This window comes from Sphaerodactylus townsendi, linkage group LG10, assembly GCF_021028975.2.
Source record: "Sphaerodactylus townsendi isolate TG3544 linkage group LG10, MPM_Stown_v2.3, whole genome shotgun sequence".
NCBI lineage: Eukaryota > Metazoa > Chordata > Lepidosauria > Squamata > Sphaerodactylidae > Sphaerodactylus > Sphaerodactylus townsendi.
In genome coordinates this window covers 36,986,480-37,010,182 of record NC_059434.1, presented here as the reverse complement: position 1 = coordinate 37,010,182, position 23,703 = coordinate 36,986,480, and the positions used below count along the sequence as shown (strand labels likewise).

Sequence of the window (23,703 nt, the reverse complement as noted above, 5' to 3'; positions counted from 1 at the left end):
AGATGCCCTAATCCAGTGGTCGCCACATTTTTTAGGCCTATGGGTACCTTTGGAATTCAGACACAAGATAGTGAGCACAACCACAAAATGGGTTGCTGCAGAAGACAGAGCCAGCCACAAAATGTCAGGGAGTGAGTTTATGCATAACTGCTAGTAAGTCTTCAGTATTTCAAGATGCCTTGTAAAAGGAACATAATCTTTAGACGTATTTTGTTGCATACTCACAACTTAACCATCAGTAAGCAACAGGCCTTGTACTGCAGTGTGTATGCACTGAGCGAATGAGAGTCTCTCGTCTGGCAGTATCTGTCTTTATTTTTCAGGCATCTGACCTGGCTATTCCTTTATATGAGCTGGGCAAAAGCCACACGTTTTTTGTTCCAACAATGATGTATAATATATTTATGTATCAAATTGGTTTTTATTTATTTTGCTTTGTTGCTACACTTGTTGTTTATATTGGGGTTATAATTGATTTTAATAATGTAATATTTTATTCTTGTACACTGCCTTATTTTTTTTAGTTGACAGTACAGTATATAAATGCATTTAACCAAGGCTCCCGTTTGCATGGTGTTACTCAGGGAGATTGCAACCAAGAAATTAGAGGGGCTAGAAGAGATTCTTAAATGTAAGAATATGGCACTGGTAATCAAGATCAAGATAATTCATGCCATAATATTCCCCATTGCTTTTGCATGGGTGCGAAAATTGGACAGTGAGGAAAACTGACAGGAAGAAATTTGATTGAAATGGGACATTGAAGGAGAGTTTTATGAATAGCATGGACTTCCAAAAAGACAAATAACTGGGTTCTAGATCAAATTAAGCCTGAACTGTCCCTAAATGCTAAAATGACTCTAAAATGAGGCTGTCATGCTTTGGACACACAATGAGAAGACCAGAGTCACTGGAAAAGACAATAATGCTAGGAGAAGTTGAAGGCAGCGGGAAAAGAGGAAATCCCAACATGAGATGGATTGAAGGAGGTGGAGCCATGGCCCTCAGTTTACAAGATCTGAGCAAGGCTGTCAACAAGAAGGTTTGAAGGTCATTAATCCATAAGGTTGCCATAAGTCAAAACTGACTTGGTGGTACTTAACACAGACACACTCTCTGGTAGTGAGTCCCAGGACCTTTTTTGAGGGCTCTACTAAATCCTGGGGGAATTGATGAAAGTTGTTGCAACCTTATATATACAAACCAGTGCCTGCCTACCTCACTACGAATTTTCCTTTCTTTCTTGACAGAAAAAATACACAGTAATTAACCAGTAAATAACAAGCTGTTTCAGAATGAGTGATTAGGCTCTTGTTGTTCGAGTATTGTTCTAAACCTTCACTTTGTGTCTTAGCAGTACTAAAGATATGTCACTAGATGGCAGGGTGCATCTAACTTTACAACACAATGCTGTTTAAAATGTATCTTGCATTCCTGAAGTTTTCCTTTTCCCATTCAGAAATGCTGTTCTTTCCATTTAATTTAAATTAATATCCTACATGTACTTGAAAATCCTACATGTCAGCTCATAAGTGGCTCTCATAGGTAATGATCAGATCTTCTAATTTGTATACCTGACAGTTTTTTTTTTGTTTTGTTTTGCAAAGATGCTCAATAGTGATGAAGGGTAATGTTCGGCATCTTTTTGAAGCTTGGTCTACACGAGGGTTGATTATTCTGAACCCTTGTATATTTACATTAGGAGTAAGTGACAGAGAACTGTCCAGCCTGTAGAATACCATTGCTGGATTCTACAGATTTTGTTTTGGGTGGGTAGACAATTCTTTCCCTATAGTCAGCACAAAGTTCCATTTGAGAAAATAAATGTTACGCACCTGCTACCAATTGGGAAAGATGTAGCAAACATATAGCGGAGAAAGACAATGCCCCAAGGGAAACAGTCATATCATGTTTAATACAGCAGTGTTCAGTCTGAGACATGATTGAGCTTCTGACATCTAATTTGGCTTTTTTGTTCATATTTTTATATACAATACTCGGCATCTTACATGAAGGGCTGTATGGCCGTTTTCTAGCAGCATTCTCTCCTGACGTTTCGTCTGCATCTGTGGCTGGCATCTTCAGAGGATCATGCCACAGATGCAGGCGAAACGTCAGGAGAGAATGCTGCTAGAACACGGCCATACAGCCCAGAAACCACACAGCACCCAAGTGATTCCGGCCGTGAAAGCCTTCGACAATACATCTTACATGAAGTTTAACTACACGGGGCCAATAACACATGGAGCCTTTTCTTATTTCTATTTTAGTGAGCTGTATAAAATAGGATGGAAAATAGACATAGGTGGATTGCTTGTATTAGTTTAGAGAGCCACTGGATGTCACTGTTTCTCTACATAACTAAAGTTGGAGAGAGAATTTTTATCTAGTGTCTAAGTCACGCTGTTTGATAATGTAACCTGAGACATCAGTAGGTGATAGCAGTCAGTATGGGGAACTGGTATATCCCCCCCTTTCTCTCCTATAGGAGACTCAAAGGGGCTTACAATCTCCTTTCTCTCCCCCCTCACAACAAACACCCTGTGAGGTGGGTGAGGCTGAGAGAGCTCTGAAGAACTGTGACTAGCCCAAGGTCACCCTGCTGGCATGTGTGGGAGTACACAAGCTAATCTGAATTCCCCATTTAAGCCTCCACACCTCAAGTAACAGAGCTGGGAATCAAACCCGGTTCCTCCAGATTAGAATTCACCTGCTCTTAACCTACGCCTCTGCTGCTCAGGAGGCTGGCAGTTAATGGGATGCGTGTCCCCAGAGTTATCCAGATTGCCCTGCTCAGACATAGGGGAAGAGCAATCAACCCCCAGGCAGCTCAGGAGGCAAAAGAGACACAGGCTCTCTCCTGACCCCCGTTATAGATCAGATGAAGATGCCTCCAATGAGGAAGCCTTCTGCAAAACTAAAATTCCCCCCAGCAAAAAGGCACTCAAAAAACAGGTGCTATTTTCCAAGCCTCTCAATCAAGATTGGAACAATCCACGATAGTGTAGAGCTCCCTCTGAGATAAAGAAGAGGGGGAAAGATCTGGCAGCCAGGCGCCACGAGGGAGTCAGAGTTCAGTGATGTCTTCTCCAGGCTTTTTCAACAAGAACATTTCTGTAGACTGCTGAAAAAAGTAGTTGCAATCCTCAAGTATCAAACTGAGAAAACTGAATAAAGCACTTCTAAGTTCCCAAAACTGAACTCAGGAGACTTTAAAACTGCCGCAAATTCCACTCAAGAATGCTCTTTCCCTGAAATCTTTGAAAAAATAATAAAAGCAGAATGGGCTTACCCTGGCAGCAACATTTCAGCAGGGGCCATACCCAAAAGTTTTTACAACCTATTAGCAGAAACCATGGAGGATCGAAAGGTCCCCCTAGAGGACATTTCTGTAGTAGCTCTGCATTCAGGTGTAGTTCTATCCAAAGATGGGGAAAATGCCTTTAAAGAACAAGTAGACAAGAAAAGCAATATGGCTTAAAAACAAACAAACCATGAACCCATATGCTTAGCTATCAGGTCCTCAGCTATCCTGTCAAATTTCACCAGACCAATAGTCCCCTGGGGTGACAATATGCTAAATGAACCAGACATAAATAGTCCTTCTATCTTACAGAATAACTTTATTGAAGAGAGTCACAAACTGCTTTATTGAAGAGAGTCACAAACTGCTTCACCCTGTGCTCTTTTAGCACATGCATCTTAATTCTCACCATCTGAAAACTTAGAAGAATAGAAGATTAAATTGGAAAACAAACTTGTATTAAAACAAAAGGAAGTAGTATTTGGAAAAATCACTGCATTCACTGTAAGAGTACTAATATTTTTGGATATCAGCTTCTGTAACACTTAAAACACTGAGCTCTTGTTAATAATTCTCATTAAACACATTATAGATTATTCCCAAAATTATTCACCCTCAAACAATAATCATATCCTTGAAAATTTACAATATACATAGAAATGCTGTCTGTTTTGTTTGGGGAAAAACATTTCAAAGGGGCCTGAAATTCAAGAAACCGTAGTCTACTATGCATTTACATTTCTATTCCAATGTCGTATTTTCCAGATTCTGCTCAGAAGACAGAAGTCACCTTAAGCCTGATTTGTGTTGGGTGACAGCAAGGCATAAAATTAATAAAATAAAATATGCGTATTCCAGAAGCTGTTGATGAAAATTTTGTTGGTTTTTCTAAAAATCGAAAAATTCAAAATAGTAGATTTTCTATAGCAATAATTGTTAGAACATGTGTAAATGTTTAGATGAGCAAAATCTAAATGACAGTTGTACCCTCCTCCAAACTGGTGCCGTGTGCAGTATTGGTGCTGAGTGCACAGAGTGTGCCGTGTGCAAACCTGATAAGGCAAGAGTAACTGATTGGCACCAGACATTATTTATTATTTATTTGATTTGGTATACCGCCCCATCCCCAAAGGGCTCTACATGTATATAGTTAGCACAGACAACAGAGAGAGGTGTGCCTGAAAACACCTGTGGTCTGGCGAAGCACTTTGTTAGTTGATAGCAATAAATAGAACTGCTCTGGTGACTGTGTGTCTGTCAGTTCTTTCTACATTGCATCCTACAAGGTGGTCTACTCTGAGTAACCACTGCTTCAAGAATAATATACTAGATAAATCAGACAAAACTATTGTCAGTAGCTGTGGTGTGTTGTTTTAGAAATAGAACTAATAATCCAAGTTACTAGATCTACATGGTTTTGTTCACTATAGATGGTTTTGAAAATATTCACCTTTTGCACCAGATAATATGTGAAAAACACTGAAGTATAACATAGTTATCTTTTTGCAGGTGCAAGTTCTGGCATTATGATGAAAACCTACTCACCTCCAGTGTTATCATTGTCTTCCATAACGAGGGATGGTCCACACTCATGAGGACAGTTCACAGTGTCATTAAAAGAACACCAAGGAAGTATTTAGCTGAAATTGTTCTGATTGATGATTTCAGCAATAAAGGTAATATGTAACATAAATAATTGAGTTTGTAGCACATTTTTCATACAAATGTATTAGTGTGATGGGTTAATATTTTGAAAATGAATAAATTGACACACCTCGCTGTATTAAAAATCATTAATTTTCCTAGGAAATTATTTGAAAAAGTGCTCAGTGATTATTAAATGAAGAAAAATAAAGTGCTGAAGGATTTGACAAATGTCTGACTCTAACTTCCTTTGAACTGAGATTTCTTGCCATATTAGACTGCTATTCCTTTCCAAATAGTAATGATGACTTTGTAGGCTTGAGATTTCATACCTAATCAAGACTACTGTTATTCAGAGAAAGCACAGAAGTTCCGTTGCAACCCCATTTGAGAAGTAATTGAATCACAGTAGCTTTCATGGCCAAAAACCTATTCACACAGTGCTTTCCTACATTCAAGTCAGGCATAGGGTACAAAATTAGAAGTGTACCTCTGCATCCATAGATCTTTCATCAGTCAATCTTGCATTTTCATTGCCTCAGACTTTCATAGTCCAACTTTTTATCGTAAGAGCATGAGCTGAGGTCCTCAAATTTGAATGTTAGAAGAGGGACTGAGCATTTACTACAGAAAGGCAATTTTTGTTATATTTTCATACTCAAGTTTTAAAGGTATGTGGAGGAAGTGTCTGGAAAGTGACTGAAGGCTTGTTCCTTTTTATTGCCAAAAAGGTCAGTTGTAAGCATGAGACCTGTGTCTCTCCAGTCACATTTTCAGATCTGGCCTTAAAGACATACATCTTTTGTATTTCTCAGGATGGCTTTTAGAAATGCAAGTGATGTGGAAGTGTCTGTTAAGTTAGCTTGCAGTTGTCATTGTCCAATAAATCCAACAGTGGTTAAGATCCTCGGCGTCTGCAACATCTCCATATTTAGTCAGTGATATTTATTGTATTGCAAGCACAAAGTGATATAATTTATAACATATATTTTTATTATTTGATAGCACACTTAAAAGAGAGACTAGAGGATTATATTAAGCAGTGGAATGGCCTTGTTAAGATTTTTCGAAATGAACGGAGAGAAGGTTTAATTCAAGCTAGAAGCATTGGAGCCCAGAAGGCTAAACTTGGACAGGTAGAAAATGTTTGCTAAATAAAACACTTGTCTTTCTGTGGTCTGAATTTTGCTATGAACTTGATCTTAAAGCCATTGATTATTTCAATAACTGTTCTTTACATTGCACAATGGTACATAGCAAGGGGTCCCCAATGTAGTGCCCATGAAATCCATTGTGCCCGCTGACATATTTGCTGATGTCTGCCAAGCAGAGGCATAGCTGGGCCAGAGTGCGCCCAGCGCACTCTGGCTTTTTGGCGCCTCCCCCCCACTTTAGGAAACAGAGCAGGCTGGAGGCCTGTTCTGGTGGGAACTACATTTCCCAGGGTCTCCTGGGAAATGTAGTTCCCACAGAGGCAGGCCTGTTCTTCAGCCTGCTCGGTTTCCTAAAGTAAGTGTGTGTGTGTGGGGGGGTGCTGTGGGGGGGAAATCATGCCCCCCCACGGTGCCCCCCCACACTTACTTTAGGAAACCGTGCAGGCTGGAGAACAGGCCTTCCTGTTCTGGTGGGAACTACATTTCCCAGGGTCTCCTGGGAAATGTAGTTCCCACACAGGCAGGCCTGTTCTCCAGCCTGCTTGGTTTCCTAAAGTAAGTGTGGGGAGGGAGTGCTGTGGGGGGGCGGGTGTGATTGGTGCATGGCGCAACCCCTATCCCCTGGTGGCTTCGCCACTGCTGCCAAGTGTTTTTTTAAGGGACAGGATCCTCAGGGTGGGTGTGTGTGTGCGCGCGCAAAGCAGGCTTCTGATGGGCTGTGAAGATTTTAAATTGCTTAAATAACAGCTGCTGCCATAGTTTATGGATCTTCACTCAGTTACTGCATGAGTTCATTTTAAAAGTTATCCTATTAAATTAAAATTCTGCCTGAAATGTTGAACAGTCACTATTAGAATTATGTATAATCTCATCCCCAGGCATTTGTGGTTCTCACCAACTTCTGTGGCGGCCATTTTAGGGTTGCACCCACCATCCTGTGTCAGAATTACAAAGGTGCCCACTGGTTTGAAAAGGTTGGGAACTCTGGTATAGAGTTTATATAAAGAAAGTGATAAACTGATTCCAACATAAAATGAAAAATACTCGAGTAGATCAATTTGTGTTCTGTAAGGAAATCTTGAGTTGAAATATCCTTTCCTCTTTGTTTTATAGGTTTTGATTTACCTTGATGCCCACTGTGAGGTGGCAGTAAACTGGTATGCACCACTAATAGCTCCTATATCTAGAGACAGGTAATAGTATTATTGTGAGCTTCCAGGTCTCCTTTTTATTGTCTATATGCTAAATATTGATATTGGGAAAGGTAAAGTGTTTAGCTTCACATCAGACCTAAAAAAAGAAATGGCACAAATTAAGGTTTTTTTCCCTGTCTAAAAAGATAGTCATTTCTTCCCTTTCACCTTCCCACAGGAGTCAACAACCATGTTGCTCTTAGTTGTACAAAAATATATTTGGGGGGGAAAAGAAACTTGTGGCTTCTATCATTCTTTTTGACAATGTTTTGTCAGGGGAAAAAGGAAGAGATTGAATGGTTTGTTGCTATTTCTGCTTTTGCCATGGATTTATACTTTTAATAATTTAAATTTGTTGGGTTCTTACCTTACTGCTCCCCTTCCTTTTGTAAGAAAAGCAGCACATTTGTTGTAGTGTATTGCTCTAGTTAGAATAAAGTACAAAAGGTAGCAGCTGACTGATTGGATTAGACAGTTGAAACTTGTCTCTTCCCCTCCCATGAATGTTTCAGAACGACATGCACTGTGCCTCTAATAGATTACATAGATGGGAATGACTATTCCATTGAACCACAGCAAGGTGGGGATGAAGATGGCTTTGCCAGAGGGGCCTGGGACTGGAGCTTGCTGTGGAAACGCATCCCATTAAGCCACAAGGAAAAGGCAAAAAGAAAATATAAAACTGAGCCATATCGGTAAAGAATGTTGTTTTCCTCCTGTTGTTTTTAGAACTCATGTTTATCTAAATCCTTTCATTTTTCCCCCCTTTCTTTTCCATGAACCATGGTTCGTTTAAATGTGTCATGTACCTGCTCTCATCTTCACCGCCACCATAATCCTGCAGAACCACATGCACTGTGCCGCTTATAGATGTCATAGATGGCAACACTTATCAGATTGTACCCCAAGGGGGTGGTGACGAAGATGGGTTTGCTAGAGGAGCATGGGATTGGAGTATGCTCTGGAAGAGGGTGCCCTTGACCAAACGTGAGAAGGCATTGAGAAAGACAAAATCTGAGCCGTATCGGTAATCACTAAACCACTTACCAATTTCTCCTTTTCTTAAGGATGTACCTGAACTATTAAATACTTGCATGGACTCTGCAGATTTTTAAGCCAATTCTATTGGATGCGGACGCTCATCATTCGTTCTACTAATACATACGCCAGCTCTTCTAATGTAGCTTCACTAACTTCTTTTGTTCCTCTCTGCCACATGCTGTAGCATTCTAAGTAAACTGTAGGATGAATGTTCATGTTAAACCTTTCTGCCTTTTGGAATAGCTGCAGAAGTTGCTTAGTGTGCTTTTTATGAATCACATACTCACAACAGTGCTGTAATATGCAGAGTTGCTCAGATCTAAGCCCACTGATTCCCATGCATGCCTACAGCTCTTGCTAACTGGAGTAGTGAGTTAAAGAGGGTATTGCTTAGCTGAATTGACAATTGAAAATAGGATAGTTGGAGATGTACTGAAAATAATTATATATTACCTGAACGCTGCCACCAGTTCTATTTGGGAAATATTCTTTTTTTCAGTTTTTCCCTGTCCATTTTCTTTGGTTCATTAATGATATGTGTTTTTTAACAAAATATATTTGTCTAGAAAATCCTGAATTTTTTCCTCATTCTCCCACTCCCTAAACTAGTGAAGCAGTGGTTCTGCTTTGACTAACTAACCTTGCAACCAGAAGTACTTTAACTTAAATGTTGTATTATTTGAATGTCAATTTCTGAGAGTCTAGATATTTGTTGACCCTACTTTTTGGTGTGTTCGCTAACATTTCCAAAATATTCCCAAGAAATTATTATGCTTTGGACAGTTTTAGACACTGAAAATAAAAATGCTGTCCCCGTTACAGAATTAAATGTCTTGTTAGGATTCTGGCACAACTATAAAACAACTGCTAACAAGGAAAAAACAGCAATGCATACTTAGCAATACATGTTCTGCATGCTGAAATCGGACTTTCCACAAATCATCTTCTACTTCTTCAAGCACAATTCCTGCTTCTCATGATTTTGGAGAAAGAACATAAAAATGTGTTAATACTGACCAGTATACTTCCACCTAAATTTAACCAAACATGCTGAGTGCTGCAAGAACCAGAAATGCTTGAGTCTTGCGATAAAACATGGAATTGCATAATATAAATTATTTTAAAAGAAATTATATTTCTAGTAAACATTACAATCCATGATGAATTTAAACTTTCCCAACTCTCTTCATGGGGTTGTATCTAAGGCCCCTTCTGCACATGCAAAATAATGCGTTTTCAAACCACTTTCACAACTGTTTGCAAGTAGATTTTGCTATTCCGCACAGCTTCAAAGAGCACTAAAAGCAGTTTGAAAGTGCATTATTCTGCATGTGCGGAATGAGCCCAAGTTTGAAAAGGTACATGTATAATAGAAGTGTTCTAAGAGGCTGCTTTTAATAAAAGCCTGGAATAGCATATTATGTGCTAATGTTTTGTAGCTGTCTTCACTGACTCCTCCATAAAGACACACAGGCACACCTCTCAATGATTTAGAACTCTAGGGGAGATGTACAAACTTATTCAAACGACAAACTTAGTTTCTGGTTTCATGGAAAGAGTTTGATGTGAAAATGTTCAAGTTGACTTTACACATCACAAGTATAGTTGAAACTCCAAGAGCTGAAATGCTCAAATGGCCTTTGGAATGAATTCTTGAAAAGGAAAAAGTGTATCTAGTCCTATCCATCCAGCTGCCACCACAAAAGTGGCTTCCTGGTGGTTTGGGGAAATGAAAAAGTCCCTACACTGCTGAGAAGCCTCAATGGGCCGCACTGGACTTACACCATCCAGAAGGCTGGCTTACGTGCAGTCCATGGCCCACCGGCAGAATGCTGACAAAGGCCAGGAGGGAACCGACTAATACCAACTCCTCCCTGCCCCCCCCCCCATGTCAGTGGTGCTGAGACACTGATGCGGCATCCAGCATTGCGTTCCAGTGCTGGGGAGTGGTGGCATGCTGGCAAGATCACCCCTCCGCCGGGGGATAAGTGCCTCAGGGAGGGCAAATTGCTGGCATAGCCAGCGTGCAGAGCAGATTCCCCCCTCCCCTTTGGATTGGGCTGTATTTGTCTTTTTAATTGATTCCTTTTAACCAAGTATACTTATTTAAAAGTATTCCTAGCATAGTCATATAGCAGAGGAGTTATCTAAGGCTGTTTATGCACACCTACCTGCTGTACTTGGTACGCCTGGTATTTTCTAGTTGCAGAATACCTAAAAATGATGCCAATTGCTAAACAATAGCGGGAGTAAAACAAACTTTGAAATTGACAAAGGGCAGGATCTGAGAAGCCTGGCTTACTTTTAGGCCTGTTAAATAGGTATGAGGACTGGAGCTTGAATGTGGAGATAAAACATGTAATTGCATCCTGGACATGCATTCCAACTTTAATTCCATCTTCTAGGTAGATGTTGAATTGCATTTTGCTATATATATTTCCAGGTCCCCTTGAACATGTATACACAAGTTTAGCTACGATTCATCCTTGAAAGGCACAATATTGCCACGAACCCACCAACTTCCAGTCCATTATCTCAGTATTCAGCAGAATTATCACATTAATGACCCGCAGAATAGCCAAGTTCAGGAGACCTTGATTCATGCAACCAAATACTATGTTCTCATTTAGATTTCTGCTATTATGATCTGAGCACACAGTTGCACTCATTCAACCACATATGTAGGTAGATGCTAATGTATGTAGAGGGAGAGCAGAAACCCTTTCTCCTCCTATATGCATATGTTGTGTGAAGAAGGCTATTTATGGGCCTAATATGAAAACATTTCTTCACAACCATAATGGTAACAAGCGTGATATGACTATCTTTTAAAGGAAAATTGCTTTGTACAACGTTGCTGAACTAAAAATAAAATACCTTTACAATACCTTAGGGCCAAACATTAAGTGACACTCAAGCTTTGGGATTGTTTCCTGTAAAAGCTTTTGTATTTTTAATGCCGAGCAGCCTTGAAAACTGCAGTGGAGAAGGAAATGATCAGCTAGTGAGGGAGTGTCTCTAAAAATCTTAGCTTGTGTGGGAACAAATGAGTGGATGCCATATCTTTTTCACCGTGGGCGACATTAAAGGCTAAGCAGACCCTCTGCCTATTCCTCTTTGTTTTCTAAATCGCAGCCTCCAATTCTGCTTTGTCTAAAAACATAAAGGGAAAAGAGTTGTGCAGTTGACCATCATGTGTCTTTTCCTTTGATAGCTACTATTTCAAAACTGTGATAATCATAGCCTACTGCCAGAACTTCTGATTCAACCTTTTTTAGCCAACAACAAAGCTTTATAATTTCTTTCCAATCTAAGACAATGTCTAGTTGCTTTATATATTTTTAAAGATGTATATGCCTCTACATGTAGGCACTTCTGTTTCACAGCCATGCCTTATGAACTATGTTTTCTTTCTCCTAGATCCCCTGCAATGGCTGGTGGATTATTTGCCATTGAACGTGATTATTTTTTTGAACTAGGTCTCTACGACCCAGGTCTACAAATCTGGGGTGGTGAAAACTTTGAAATATCATACAAGGTCAGCAATGCTACCTAATTAAAAATAAGTGTCTTCGTTCCTTCCTAAATAATGAATGAAACTTTAATTCTTCAATACTTTCAACCTAAATCTACTTTTAACCCAGTTCTTCATTGGTCCAGTGACTGGAGCACAGTCATCTCAACTATAGTCCCATTCCTGTGTAGTGTTATACAGACAAGTATTTTTGGGGGGGGATTGGCTCCCTTTTTCTTTGTGCTCCATATTGTATTTTTTACTTGCCTTCAATTGTTATCTGCTCCCTTGTGTTGGATCCAGACTAATGTTTCCCGGGGTACAAGCACAGTCCCCCCCACCCCACAAACACACACAGTGGCCTGAAATGACCCCAAATCATGATCCTGGAGAAATAGGAAGTGTTAATCTGGACCCAAGCGCTTATATTCTTCTCTGAGAAATCATAGAAAATGCCACTTTTTCATTTCTGCTCTGAACTTAAGGCCTTTGCATAGTAAAGAACACTAAATGTTCTACCTGTTTTGCAGTGCAATTGTGAATTAGATAATTGAAAAATAAACTGTTGATTTATAAGTTCAACCATAGTTGCATTCTACCATGCGATGATGAAATAATATAATAATACATATTGGCAATCTTGGGTCTGTGCTCATTTTGATAAACTCTGGAATGTCCCAAGGTAAATATTTTGTTTAACTGTTTGTGATAAAGAAAACAGGTTTGAGGCTGAGACTAAATCTGAGTTTATTTCAAGTTAAAAGGTTCACACAACACACTCAAAAATGTAGAAAGTTGCAGTTAAAATTACTCAATGTGCACAAATGAATAGTTATTTAATATTTCAATGTATACCTTAATGGATACACTAACATGATCTGTTAGATTGTTTCCCTCTTCAGTTACTTTTGTATCCTTTCAATTTTATAAGAACGTTAAATGAAAGAGGTTTCTATAATGCTGCATGCTGACATTACCAGAAATTGGCTGAAATTCAGTTGTTTCAGTCTTGACTACTTATTAATGCTATGCGCTAATTATTGGACATTTTATCCTCACAAATAAGATGTAAGAGCATTGAATGTGATACCATGGGACCATGTTATGCTGAAAGACTTGAGAAGTAGTTGCTAACACCCGCTTTCAATGTCAATAGCTTGTTACTTACCACTGTCTTTTGATATTCTAAACTCTGTGAATGTTTAATCTACTTTTTGTTTTAATTTACAGATTTGGCAGTGTGGAGGGAAGCTGCTGTTTGTTCCTTGTTCTCGTGTTGGACACATTTATCGTCTCCAGGGATGGCAAGGGAATCCACCTCCAGCGTATGTTGGATCATCGCCCACTCTAAAAGTGAGACCTGTGTCATTAAAACACCATTCTCTTCAATGGCTAAATTAAAAGTATCAGGTTGTGATCCTATACACACTTACTCAGCAATAAAGCCTATTGAACTCAGTAGGTCTTACTTCCAAGTAAGTGTTCATAGGATTATGTCTGTACATGGATTAAAATATACAGCTCTCTTTCTTTCATGTTAATGATGAGTATTTATCAAAGGATCTTGTCTAGTAAATACTGTCAATGAATCCAAAAATTAAACTGATTCTGCTCACTTGGTGTGTGTCACACAGTTATTCTGTCTTATTTAATGCATTTTATAATACCATAGTATTTTAAATTTAAAATGCCAGAATGGTGATGACGTATAACTCTTGAAAAATTTTCATTTAACTTTCTGGGGTTAACTATCCTAGAATAACTAAATTCTCCTCCTGAAGTACACTCCCAAAATGAAATGGGGATACATAAAGTAATTAATGTAAAATGTGTTTGTTTTTTGCTAATATGGTACATTAGAATTCTGCTCTGTTTTTTACAGAACTATGTCAGAGTTGTAGAGGTCTGGTGGGATGAATACAAAGATTACTTCTATGCTAGTCGTCCTGAGACGAAAGCACTAGCTTTTGGCGATATATCTGAACTGAAGAAATTTCGTGAAGATCATCAGTGCAAAGGTTTTAAATGGTTCATGGAAGAAATAGCTTATGATATCACATCACACTATCCTTTACCACCAAAAAATGTGGAGTGGGGTGAGGTAAGTCCTCAAATCAGTTCAGGTTACCTATAGGAATTAGGGCTAAAATAAACAGTATGCTTATCCATGACCGGGGGCGGGGGCGGGGGCGGGGGGGGGGGGTCCCCAACCCGACTCACTTTCTATGTAGTCACATGGTTGCTGTGGGAAACTTACTTGCCCAAGTGCTTGATTTGGATTGAGACTGCAGTGCCATTTCTGTTCAGGAAAACTGAAAGAGGAGACCTCGCCTGATGCCATAGTCCCATTCTGAATTGGGCCCTGAGCCTTTTGGGTCATTTGGCTGTAGGGAAAGTGGCTGTAGGGAAAGTGAGTCAGTTCAGAGGAGCCATGACACCGCCGCCTCTGGCCAAATGTATCATGCAGTTTGATCCTTAGAAGTCTAGCTAGCATCTGTATGTAATGTAACTCATTGATTTAAAGCTTCAGATCTGTGAGGCATTTTTGCAGATGGTTATGATTATTATCTCAACACGAAGTTCCTGTACTGCTGTCAGATTTATTTGTTTTGCGAGAATTGAGCTTCATAAAGTGCTTGAGCTATTGTTGCTGTTCATTTGTGTGAATATCAAAGACAGATACAAGCACACTAGCAGTGCAGAAAGTTGTAAAAACGTTGCTTCACATCTTTTTCAATCTCTTAGTTTTGTATGGACTTAAAGAGGATAAAATACTCCTTGTTGAACATATGACTGATGAACACTTCTCAGGAATGAATAGACTTATTTTTGTGTTCATAACTTATCCTTGAAGGCTTTTGGAGACAAAAATGAAGCATTTTTAGTTGTTCATTTTGTTGACTGCTTGTGGAGAGATATGGCGCTATAATCAGATATCTCCTGTCTACCTTTCCAGCTCATCAGCTTGGGAATTATGTGCTTACCATTTCACTATTTATTAATATATGACAAAGGTGAACAAATGTACACTAGAAACATATCATTCTGAATTAGGCTAGCCTGTTTTGTTCACACAAGTAGCTTGAACACATGGAAGAAACAAAGGGCTACAAGGGATCTTCAGCAATGCTGCAAGATACCAGTACAAGCTGGAAACACACTTTGAGAGTCTGGTCAGAGTGAAAACAGAAATAAGAAAAACACCACAAGCAGCTTTTCCTTTAGCAAACTCATTTAGCAAACTCAGGTAGTCAGTACTAAACTCCAGAAGATCTGTTAAAAGAAAACATGTATTCCAAGCACTCTTGCAATGTGTATCATACTCTGCTCAAAAGGATAGTGAAGTAGAGCAAGGGCTAAATCCAGAGGCGTAGCTGGGCCAAACTGCGTCCGGTGCGCATACTAATTTTACCCCCCCATTCCCCCCCCCGCAGCGCCCCCGCTTCCCCCCTTCCCACATTTACCTTAGTTCCTTTCCTTTTTCATAACTTTTTCAGGCTGCAAAAGTCCTGTTCTCAGTAAAAATGACCTGATGGGAACTATACTTCTCAGGAGACCTTGTGAGCCCCAAGATCTCCTGGGAACTGTAGTTCCTCAGGCCATTTTTAATGCAAACAGGCCTTTTGCAGCCTGAAAAAGTTCTGGAAAAGGATAGGAACTAAGGTAAGTGTGGAAAGGAGGGTTGGGGGGGCGCCGCAGGGGGCGCACTGCAGGGGGGGGGCGGGGAAAGGTGGAGGGGCCTGGGGGCAATTTTGTGTGCGCCCCCCCTATCCCCTTGTAGCTTCGCGACTGGCTAAATCTACCTATTTCTTTAGGTCAGGGAAGGTAAAATTCCCAAATCAGGCTCTAGGCATCCTAACAACCTTAAGGTTACAAAAAAAAGTAACCTTAAGGGTAAGAAAGGCAAACAAGCATTGCTTATGTCAGAATAGGACTCTTCTGTGGCAGCAAATGTTGAAGCAGATTCTGGCCTCAGTTGTAAACAGCTTGCTTCAAAAACAAAAGATCCCCCCCCCCCCCCCGCGCCCTGTGCTGAAAGAAGAGAGTGGGTTAGGCATTTTACATGATCGGCCAAAGAGAAGGAAGAGGATGATTCAGGGACCTCTTGGGAATATTTCTGAATAAAGAAACGGAGGAAAGGTCTCCAGGTAGAGAGGAGGTAATTCTTGGAGCAGCCTTGGCAGACAATTCAAGCATTTCAGATTACATGATAGGGGCAGTTTGACCTGTTTGTGGGATATGCTGATGTGGCTGTTCTTCTTTCTCTGTCAGAGAAAGCTGGCTCACAATATTAAAAGGACACTGATTGTCTGATTAATGGTCTGATACTGGCTGAGGCTCAGCTTCTTTCTGGAATGGCTATTTGGGATGAGATTAGATGGGGCAGTGGCATATTTGCCAAGGCCAAGGGGTGCCCCTTGCCCCCAGTGCGCCACTCTTCTGGTCACATGGGGATGCAAAATCGTCCCTCCATGTGACCAGGAAGACAGCAGTGGGGGTGGAGCCAGACGCCCTTGACCCTGCCCATGTCGATGACAAATGGGCGGGGTCAAGGGCACTCAAAGACGACGAGGCATCAGGACTTCCTGCTGCAGTTGTCTCCGAGCACCCTCAACCCCATCCATGTCATCATCAACATGGGCAGGGTAGAGGAGGCCCCCTTCCGTGCCCCCTCCCCCACTGCCGGAAGGGCTCCCAGCAGCCAGCAGTCCCTTCTGCCCTCCCCTCCGGGCAGGCCAGAAGAGACTGCAATCCCCAGCCATGGAGAGCTGCTTTTATAAGCGCTGAGGCTGAGGGTGGGGCTTGGGGAGGCGTGGTCACGCCCCCAGAGATGGGTAGGGGTGTGGCCCCGTCCCTGAGCCCCCCGGCCTCAGTGCTTATAAAAGTAGCTCTCTGAGGTCGGGGACCGCAGTCTCTTCTGGCCTTCCCAGAGGGGAGGGCATCAGGGACTGCCCGCTGCTGGCTGGGTGCGGTGTGGGCAGGGTGGCAGCGAGGGGGCAGAGCCCCGCCCCCAAGGGGCACCCAGAGAAATTTGTCTCCAGGCACCATTTACCCCCAGCATGCCTCTGGGCGGGGGCCTATTTCTTCTGTCAATTTCCAGTCTTTTGATGTGATAATGGCCAAAATCTGGCCTGTAAAACTATAAAAAGGAAACTGGTTCCATGTCAAGATGGAGGGAGATAGAAAGAAAACCCCAAACCGAGGCATGGTGGCAACAGGACCAGAGAATTGTAGGTCTCAAAGCATCTTTGAATCATGTAGCTAACTTTCCTGCACTGGGAAAGGGGCCTCCATGCTCAGATGCCATGAATGCTATAATTCAAGATGCAGATGCTATAATTCAAGATGCAGAGTATCAAAATCAGACAGCTGGAGCCAGTAAAAATCTCTATGGTTGCAGGCTAAGGGTCAGGGGACATAAAACAACGAATACATTTAGAAAACATGTTTCTTCAAACAGGTGAGCCAAGATACCCAAATGGCTGTTATTTGATCTGTCCTAAATGAGGAATTATATTTCCTTGAACAATACTATTAAATAGCTATTTCCTTGCCAGAAATTTCTTGCACAATATTTCCTAGAATTCATGTATTGAAGAAATTAGCTGATCACAAGATGTATCTGAGCTACCTGTTAGAAGCAGGCCTCTTCCAGTCTCTAAAGTAATGTTTGCATCTGTGTATTGCCCAGAACTTACAAAGCACCCAATTCTGTTTTTTTAACTATGAAAAAGGGGTGGAATGTGGCTGAGAGACTTCCCATGCAATCCTACGGAGAGTTATAACCTTTATCAAGCCCATTGACTTCTGTGGGTGCAGTTCCTATTTTGAACTGCACTATCATGTCGGAGAAAGTTCTAACAATGCCAACAAACAGCTACAGTTGTACCATTGCCTCCACAAATAATATATGTGCGTATTTGCCAGACTGGTTTTGAGTTTCCAAACCTTCACCCAAACGTTCTTGTTGTTGCAAATGTACAGCTTCTGCTGATCACAACACTCCCCCTTAGAATATCATAGTGTGATGTGCAAGAAATAAGCCAGCAGAAGTCTTCAGTTAAAACTTGAGTGGTCCTGAAGGAATCTAATTTTGGTGCTGAGGAGGTAGGAGCTCAAAGGGCTTCAGGAGCCACGATTCATGATTCATCCATCAATCTTCACATTTGATGGAAACCAAAGAAATCAATAAGCGCTGAAGCACACCAAGCAGGAAAGGCCTAGTTTACGGAACAGGAACAGAAAGATTTGAATTTTCACCATAGGCAAGAAGCACAAGTGCATATGTAGCTAGCAAATTCTACAGTAAATCTAACAGGTACAGTCAAGTCCATTGAACGATTCAACGATGCATGTAATTGTCCTCTTAACAATTGTCAAATATACACAGTAAATAACATTAAAGAGAAGCAATCTTACAAAAAAAAAGGGGGGGGGGCAGGGAATTACCCTTTCTATGTGATTGCTGCTTTTTCAGTGCATGTAGAAAAACGCCTGCCTAGAGTAGATGACTCACTTTGTATAATCCCCCTTTTCTCTCCTGTACTGTAGTGATTGTATATCATGCAGTGCCTTCCATTAAAAAAATAATTTTGGGTAGGGTAATTGTGCTACAGCTTGTTTGAAAATCTCTCTTTAAGCCTTATTGTTATTTTGCTTTTATTTCTTTGCGCAAAGAGGGAACAAACTTAACTCTACAAAACTAGAATTTAGTAGCTAGAAGTTGTAATATAATATAAGCTATGTATATTTATATTCCAGATTAGAGGCTATGAAACTGGTTACTGCATAGATAGCATGGGGCACACCAATGGAGGCTTTGTAGAGCTTGGACCATGCCATAGAATGGGAGGAAATCAAGTAAGTCAATTTTGTATAAGATGCTTTGAATTAGGTGATGCCCAAATTCTGTTTTAAAATATTCATCCACACCCACCCCCTTTCTATTTAGAATAAATATTCTCTCAGATCTAACTTTTGTCCTCAGTTGATATATTCCCCACCAAATTGATAGTGTGTTATTGCTGATGGTTAATTTTAAATTTAACAAGTCAGTGGCAGAAACTGGTCAGTTGGCAGTGAAATTAGAACCTACTTATCCTACCTAGTCAACAACACAGTTTTGGATTCAACTGCCCACAAGGCAGGCCTGCAGTTCATGTGCGGTGATGCCTTTTGAAATACTCAGTAAGCCACATGAGAGGAGACCTTCACAGGCCTCCATCTCATTGGGCCCATTCTGAACCCATGACTGATTTCCCTAGTTGGAAGGGGCCGTCTGCTTGCTGATTGGAAGAGAACGTTTAGGCTACAGCTTCATGTTTCTCCTCTGTTAGTAAGCTGCTCTGCTGCAGTCTTCTATTCTCCAGGGTAGGCTATTTGCTCTACTGTCAAAGTTGTGGAATTGAGGTGATTGTTAGGGGTGTTGATGCAAGAAACATCCTTTTACGGAACAATAGAACCACTTCCCATGTTACATGACATGATAAAAAGAATGAATGTGGACTTCTGTAAGATCGACGAACCATCTGCCAAAAAAGCATGAGAAACTTGAAAAACTGGAAACAAGGTTATGATAAATTGCTTTCATTTGTGAGGAAAAGGCTTTTGTATTTGATTTAAAGGATGCACTATATGACAGTATATAATTTATGCATTTTCAGTCATAGTAGGTTGGATTTTTACTTGTCTGTCTTGTCACGAAAGTATCCATGTACTACTTCAGTGTTAATTGTTACAAAATATTTCATTATTTGAACAGTGTTTTTCTCCCATGTCAGCTGTTCAGAATCAATGAAGCAAATCAGCTTATGCAGTATGATCAGTGCTTGACAAAAGGACCAGATGGATCAAAAGTCATGATTACACACTGCAATCTTAACGAATACAAGGAGTGGCAGTACTTCAAGGTATCTTATTCGCTTAGATGTAGGAGTCAAATGGATTTCCTGAAAGCCAGGGGAAAAGGAGGGGGAATGAAAAAGACAGTCAGAAATCTGGATGTATTGATGAGAAAGGAAATCCATGTGCAGTGTGCATTTCCCTTACAACTGAGTAAATATAGCTGGTCCCTATCTTACAGAGCAGACTATATGGTACCTGTAAAGGCCGAGGGATTCCAAGTACTTAGTGAAGTCCTTGGGAACTGGTGTCAGACGTCTAATTCAGCAATTTCATGCCAGAATATCCTTTTGAAGTCCTGCTGCAAGATAATACCATTGATCAAAAACAGAATGTGCTTCTTTGATTGCAGCACGATGGCCAAGGCACTCACAGATCTTCTTGAAATTATTTTAGTAGCAACCAATAAATTTGGGATTAAAATTTTATTTATTTATTAATTATACCTGATTTTTTTCTCCATAACTGGAACCCAAAGCAGCATTGATCTCTTTTATTCTAACCTAACCTCACAACAACAGGCATGAGATAGTAGGTTTGGCTGAGAGAGAGGGATGGGGCCAAGCTGACCCAGTGAACTTGGATGGAAGAGTGGGGATTCAAACCTGTTTCTCCCATATCCAGGTCCAATAATCCAGCCCGTGCAGCACAATGACTCTCAAGATACATCCACGACCCACAGAGCCACTGAGACAAGAACCTTTCAGAATGGAATGACCTTTCAGAGTGGCCCGTTACATCACAAACTGCTGTTGAAAGTTCTCTCAGTTGCCTTGCATGCTGCACAAAAGCCATCTCACTGACCCCTTAGTAATTAAAGCCCTCTTGGTGCTCCCATAACTAGTTTTCACAATTCTTGGATCCTAGCCTGTTTCTAAATTAGTAAAGTTAACATGGTTTCCATGAGACAGTTAAATTAAATTAACGACTTACTGTTGAGAAATTTCTTCGTCGTTTATAACTTTTTGCTTGGATTTTGTTTTCCAGAATCTACATAGATTTACCCATATTCCTTCAGGGAAATGTTTGGACCGTTCAGAGGTTCTGCATCAAGTGTTCATCTCAGACTGTGACTCTAGCAAACCAACACAAAAATGGGAAATGAACAATATCCTTAGCGTGTAGACTGAACAGCCCGGAACCTACCTACTGACAAATTTAATTCATATAGGACTGAAGATAGCCTGAAAACTGCTGCAATGATTAACTTAGTACAGCTGAGAGCCCAGAACCTCTTGATCTGGATGAAGGACAGAGATGAACTTCAATAGATTTATCATCTGCAGTTAATGTTTACAAAACTGCTCTTACCTTAAACTTTATAGATGTTTACATCTTTATTTGTGTGTGTTTTGTTTAAAAGATGTTTTAAACAGGCGATAATTTAATGTGCTTTTGACTGTGTTTCCATATTTACTGGAACAAAGTTAAAAGCAAATGCTTAGATCTGAGGAAAAAAAACGTAGTTGCTTCTGCTTGTTCAAGGGGAATTTTCTTCTACCCCTCCTGGCAACGTCTCCTTGGGTCTCCCCAAAGGCCCCTCAGGGGTCCAAGGGGCTATGCCCACAGGAGAGCTAGCAACATATGCACCTTTCCTGTGCATGCAGGTGTGCCTTATGCTCATGCACAGGTGAAGGGTTCAGATCCAAGCAATTCTTGTCTTCTTTGGGATTACACTCAGGGGTCTGCAGGCAGTTTTTTGTTTGTTTGTTAACACACTCACACTTGAAAAAGGTTGGAGTAACCAGATTTTGCTATAACGTGGTGATTATCAACCTGTTGTACGTTGTTTTGATTTTACATATTATAAGCACTGCCACAGGTTTTTAGCCAGGGTGGCCTTCTTTCACAGTCATGCTGCTTTTTTGAAAGGTGAATTTTCAACATGTTTAGTGCCTCTTTAATTTTAATTCTGTCTTTTCCACAAGAAAGCTTTTTGTTTGTTTTCTCGTATTGGGCATGCTGAGGTATCTCCTTTTTGAACTTAGATGAGTTGGTATTGCCCACATTACACTTAAAGAAAAAAATATTGCCATGTTCTCTAGAGTTCTGCATATTCTTTCCTGATAAAATAACCTGCTGAGGCACAAGTCTTATTAGCTTGCCACAGATTATCTATCCATGCTTTGACTGATCACACGGGGTGGAAGACCGGGCATGTGTCTGGGCTTCATTTCTGTAGAGCTCAAATGTGTGAAGAAAGTGTCTGTGTGCATATTCCCTCCCTGTGATCAGCATCATCTGTATAGGGCTACTATGAATGCCGCAGGAGGAACCCAAGACAGGGATCCTGTTACTCCAACAGGATCTTTAAAGAAGGTTGGATCTTGGGTAGCACTTAAATCCATGAACCACTTGTGTGAAATCGCATCAAAGCAGCTCATATCTTTCGTATTGCAATATCAAGCTGAAACTTAGCACTATCTTATGCATTCAGTGGAAGTAAGCACTCCAAATTACAGCTAAAACACAGGACTAACTTTCCTGCTGTATCAAAGCCTTACAAATCTTCTGTATTTGTCAGAATTGAAATATATCAGCATCTTCATAACACAGAAGAATCAAATTGATCTCATCCTTCACTTTTCTTGTGACAAAGGGAAGTTGGCTGGAGAACTGAAACATTTTCTTTCGCAATTATTTTGCTAGCAGGCAGCGTGCAAAGTGGATGCATCAAGTTAGAGGATCATACATATGCTAGAAATGGGCAGGGGGTGGGGCCAGACTGATTATTTTGTACAAAAGCATCCTTGTCGGACTCATTCTCCCTCATGTCTTTGAAAGAAATTATAAGTATTTTTGACACTGAGATTTATGTTGACACTTTTCAGGTGTTGTGATTCCAAATTCCATAATTGTGCCATAGCGTGGAAAGAAAAGAGAACTGTCTTAAGACGTTCAGACTAGGGAATGGTTTCCTAAATGTTTGTGCAAAAGGTTTTTGCTTTTAGGGTAATCTTAAATTTTTATTTTTTACAATCTTAAATTTTTATTTTTAACAATGTGAAAAGCTAAGCCTACTTTAAGACTTTATCGGAAGGGTGATTTGCTGGACACAATCCCAGACAGATTTCCATCTAAGCATGCTGCATTGGACCATGGGTCCTGTAAGCAGTTTTACACAAACCATTCCACTGATTTCAGCTGGATATCTGTGCATGTGACTTTGCATATTTTAGATGGAAACTAAATTCCTATTTGACTGGTATCACAAGTAGACGCGTTGGCTTCAATAGCATAATTCTGTGAATGAAGGTTAAAGAACTCAAAAAGAGGTAATGGAAATGCTTCCATTATAAGGTCTCTCCCCCCCCCCCCCCCCTTAGGTTCAGTTCCAAGTAGCAAATAACACTTTCATGAACACAGAATTTTGGCCTTACAAAGGCCAGGAACATAAGGCCTAGGATCTTTTCTGGCCTGAGTCTTTTCTGGCCTCCTTTTTAAAAGGTGTGAATAATTACATTAGGAAATGAAGGGTGTGGGGATGCTCATTAGTTGTGTATATGAAAACTGATTCATTTTCTTTGTTTAGAGTTTAATTTAATCACATTACTATGCATAAGTGGAAGAAATTGCACATAGATTGTGCACGTTTGTGTTAAATGGGTGTGCAATGTCATTAAAATCCAATACTTTCTGTGAATACGGATCTGTATTTTTAAATTCCAAATCTTACAAGACATCTTAAACTGTTAAATGACTTTTCCTACTGTAACCTGCTTTTAAAAAGTAGTTTCCATATCCTTGCTTTGTAAGTTGATCACTATGCATTTCTACACATTTTATAAATTTGATTTATGCAGATTTTGATACACTGTATGTTTCTGTAAAGATTGTATAAATTTCAGAGGTTTTATTAGGGATAAATCTGGGTATCCTATGTATATCTTAATCCCGGGTTCCTTGTTTTTTAGGTGAGGAAAATAAATATTTTAACTTGTGGGTTTATTA

At 40.3% G+C, this 23,703-nt stretch overlaps 1 protein-coding gene across 2 annotated transcripts in view; it reads left to right on the top strand.

Moving 5' to 3' along the window:
* The window catches only part of GALNT7 (polypeptide N-acetylgalactosaminyltransferase 7), a 62,649-nt gene extending 38,946 nt beyond the window's left edge, over positions 1-23,703 (top strand). Inside the window, exons 3-12 of one of the 2 annotated variants that reach the window (XM_048509518.1) lie at positions 4,814-4,980; positions 5,954-6,084; positions 7,216-7,295; positions 8,140-8,322; positions 11,757-11,874; positions 13,081-13,203; positions 13,733-13,951; positions 18,613-18,711; positions 19,632-19,760; positions 20,740-23,703. In XM_048509518.1, coding sequence (XP_048365475.1) covers positions 4,814-4,980; positions 5,954-6,084; positions 7,216-7,295; positions 8,140-8,322; positions 11,757-11,874; positions 13,081-13,203; positions 13,733-13,951; positions 18,613-18,711; positions 19,632-19,760; positions 20,740-20,877 — 1,387 coding nt within the window. In that variant the 3' untranslated portion in view covers positions 20,878-23,703. Of the gene's footprint in view, positions 1-4,813; positions 4,981-5,953; positions 6,085-7,215; positions 7,296-7,807; positions 7,991-8,139; positions 8,323-11,756; positions 11,875-13,080; positions 13,204-13,732; positions 13,952-18,612; positions 18,712-19,631; positions 19,761-20,739 lie in introns of both variants that reach the window. The other variant, XM_048509519.1, reaches the window with a different exon arrangement.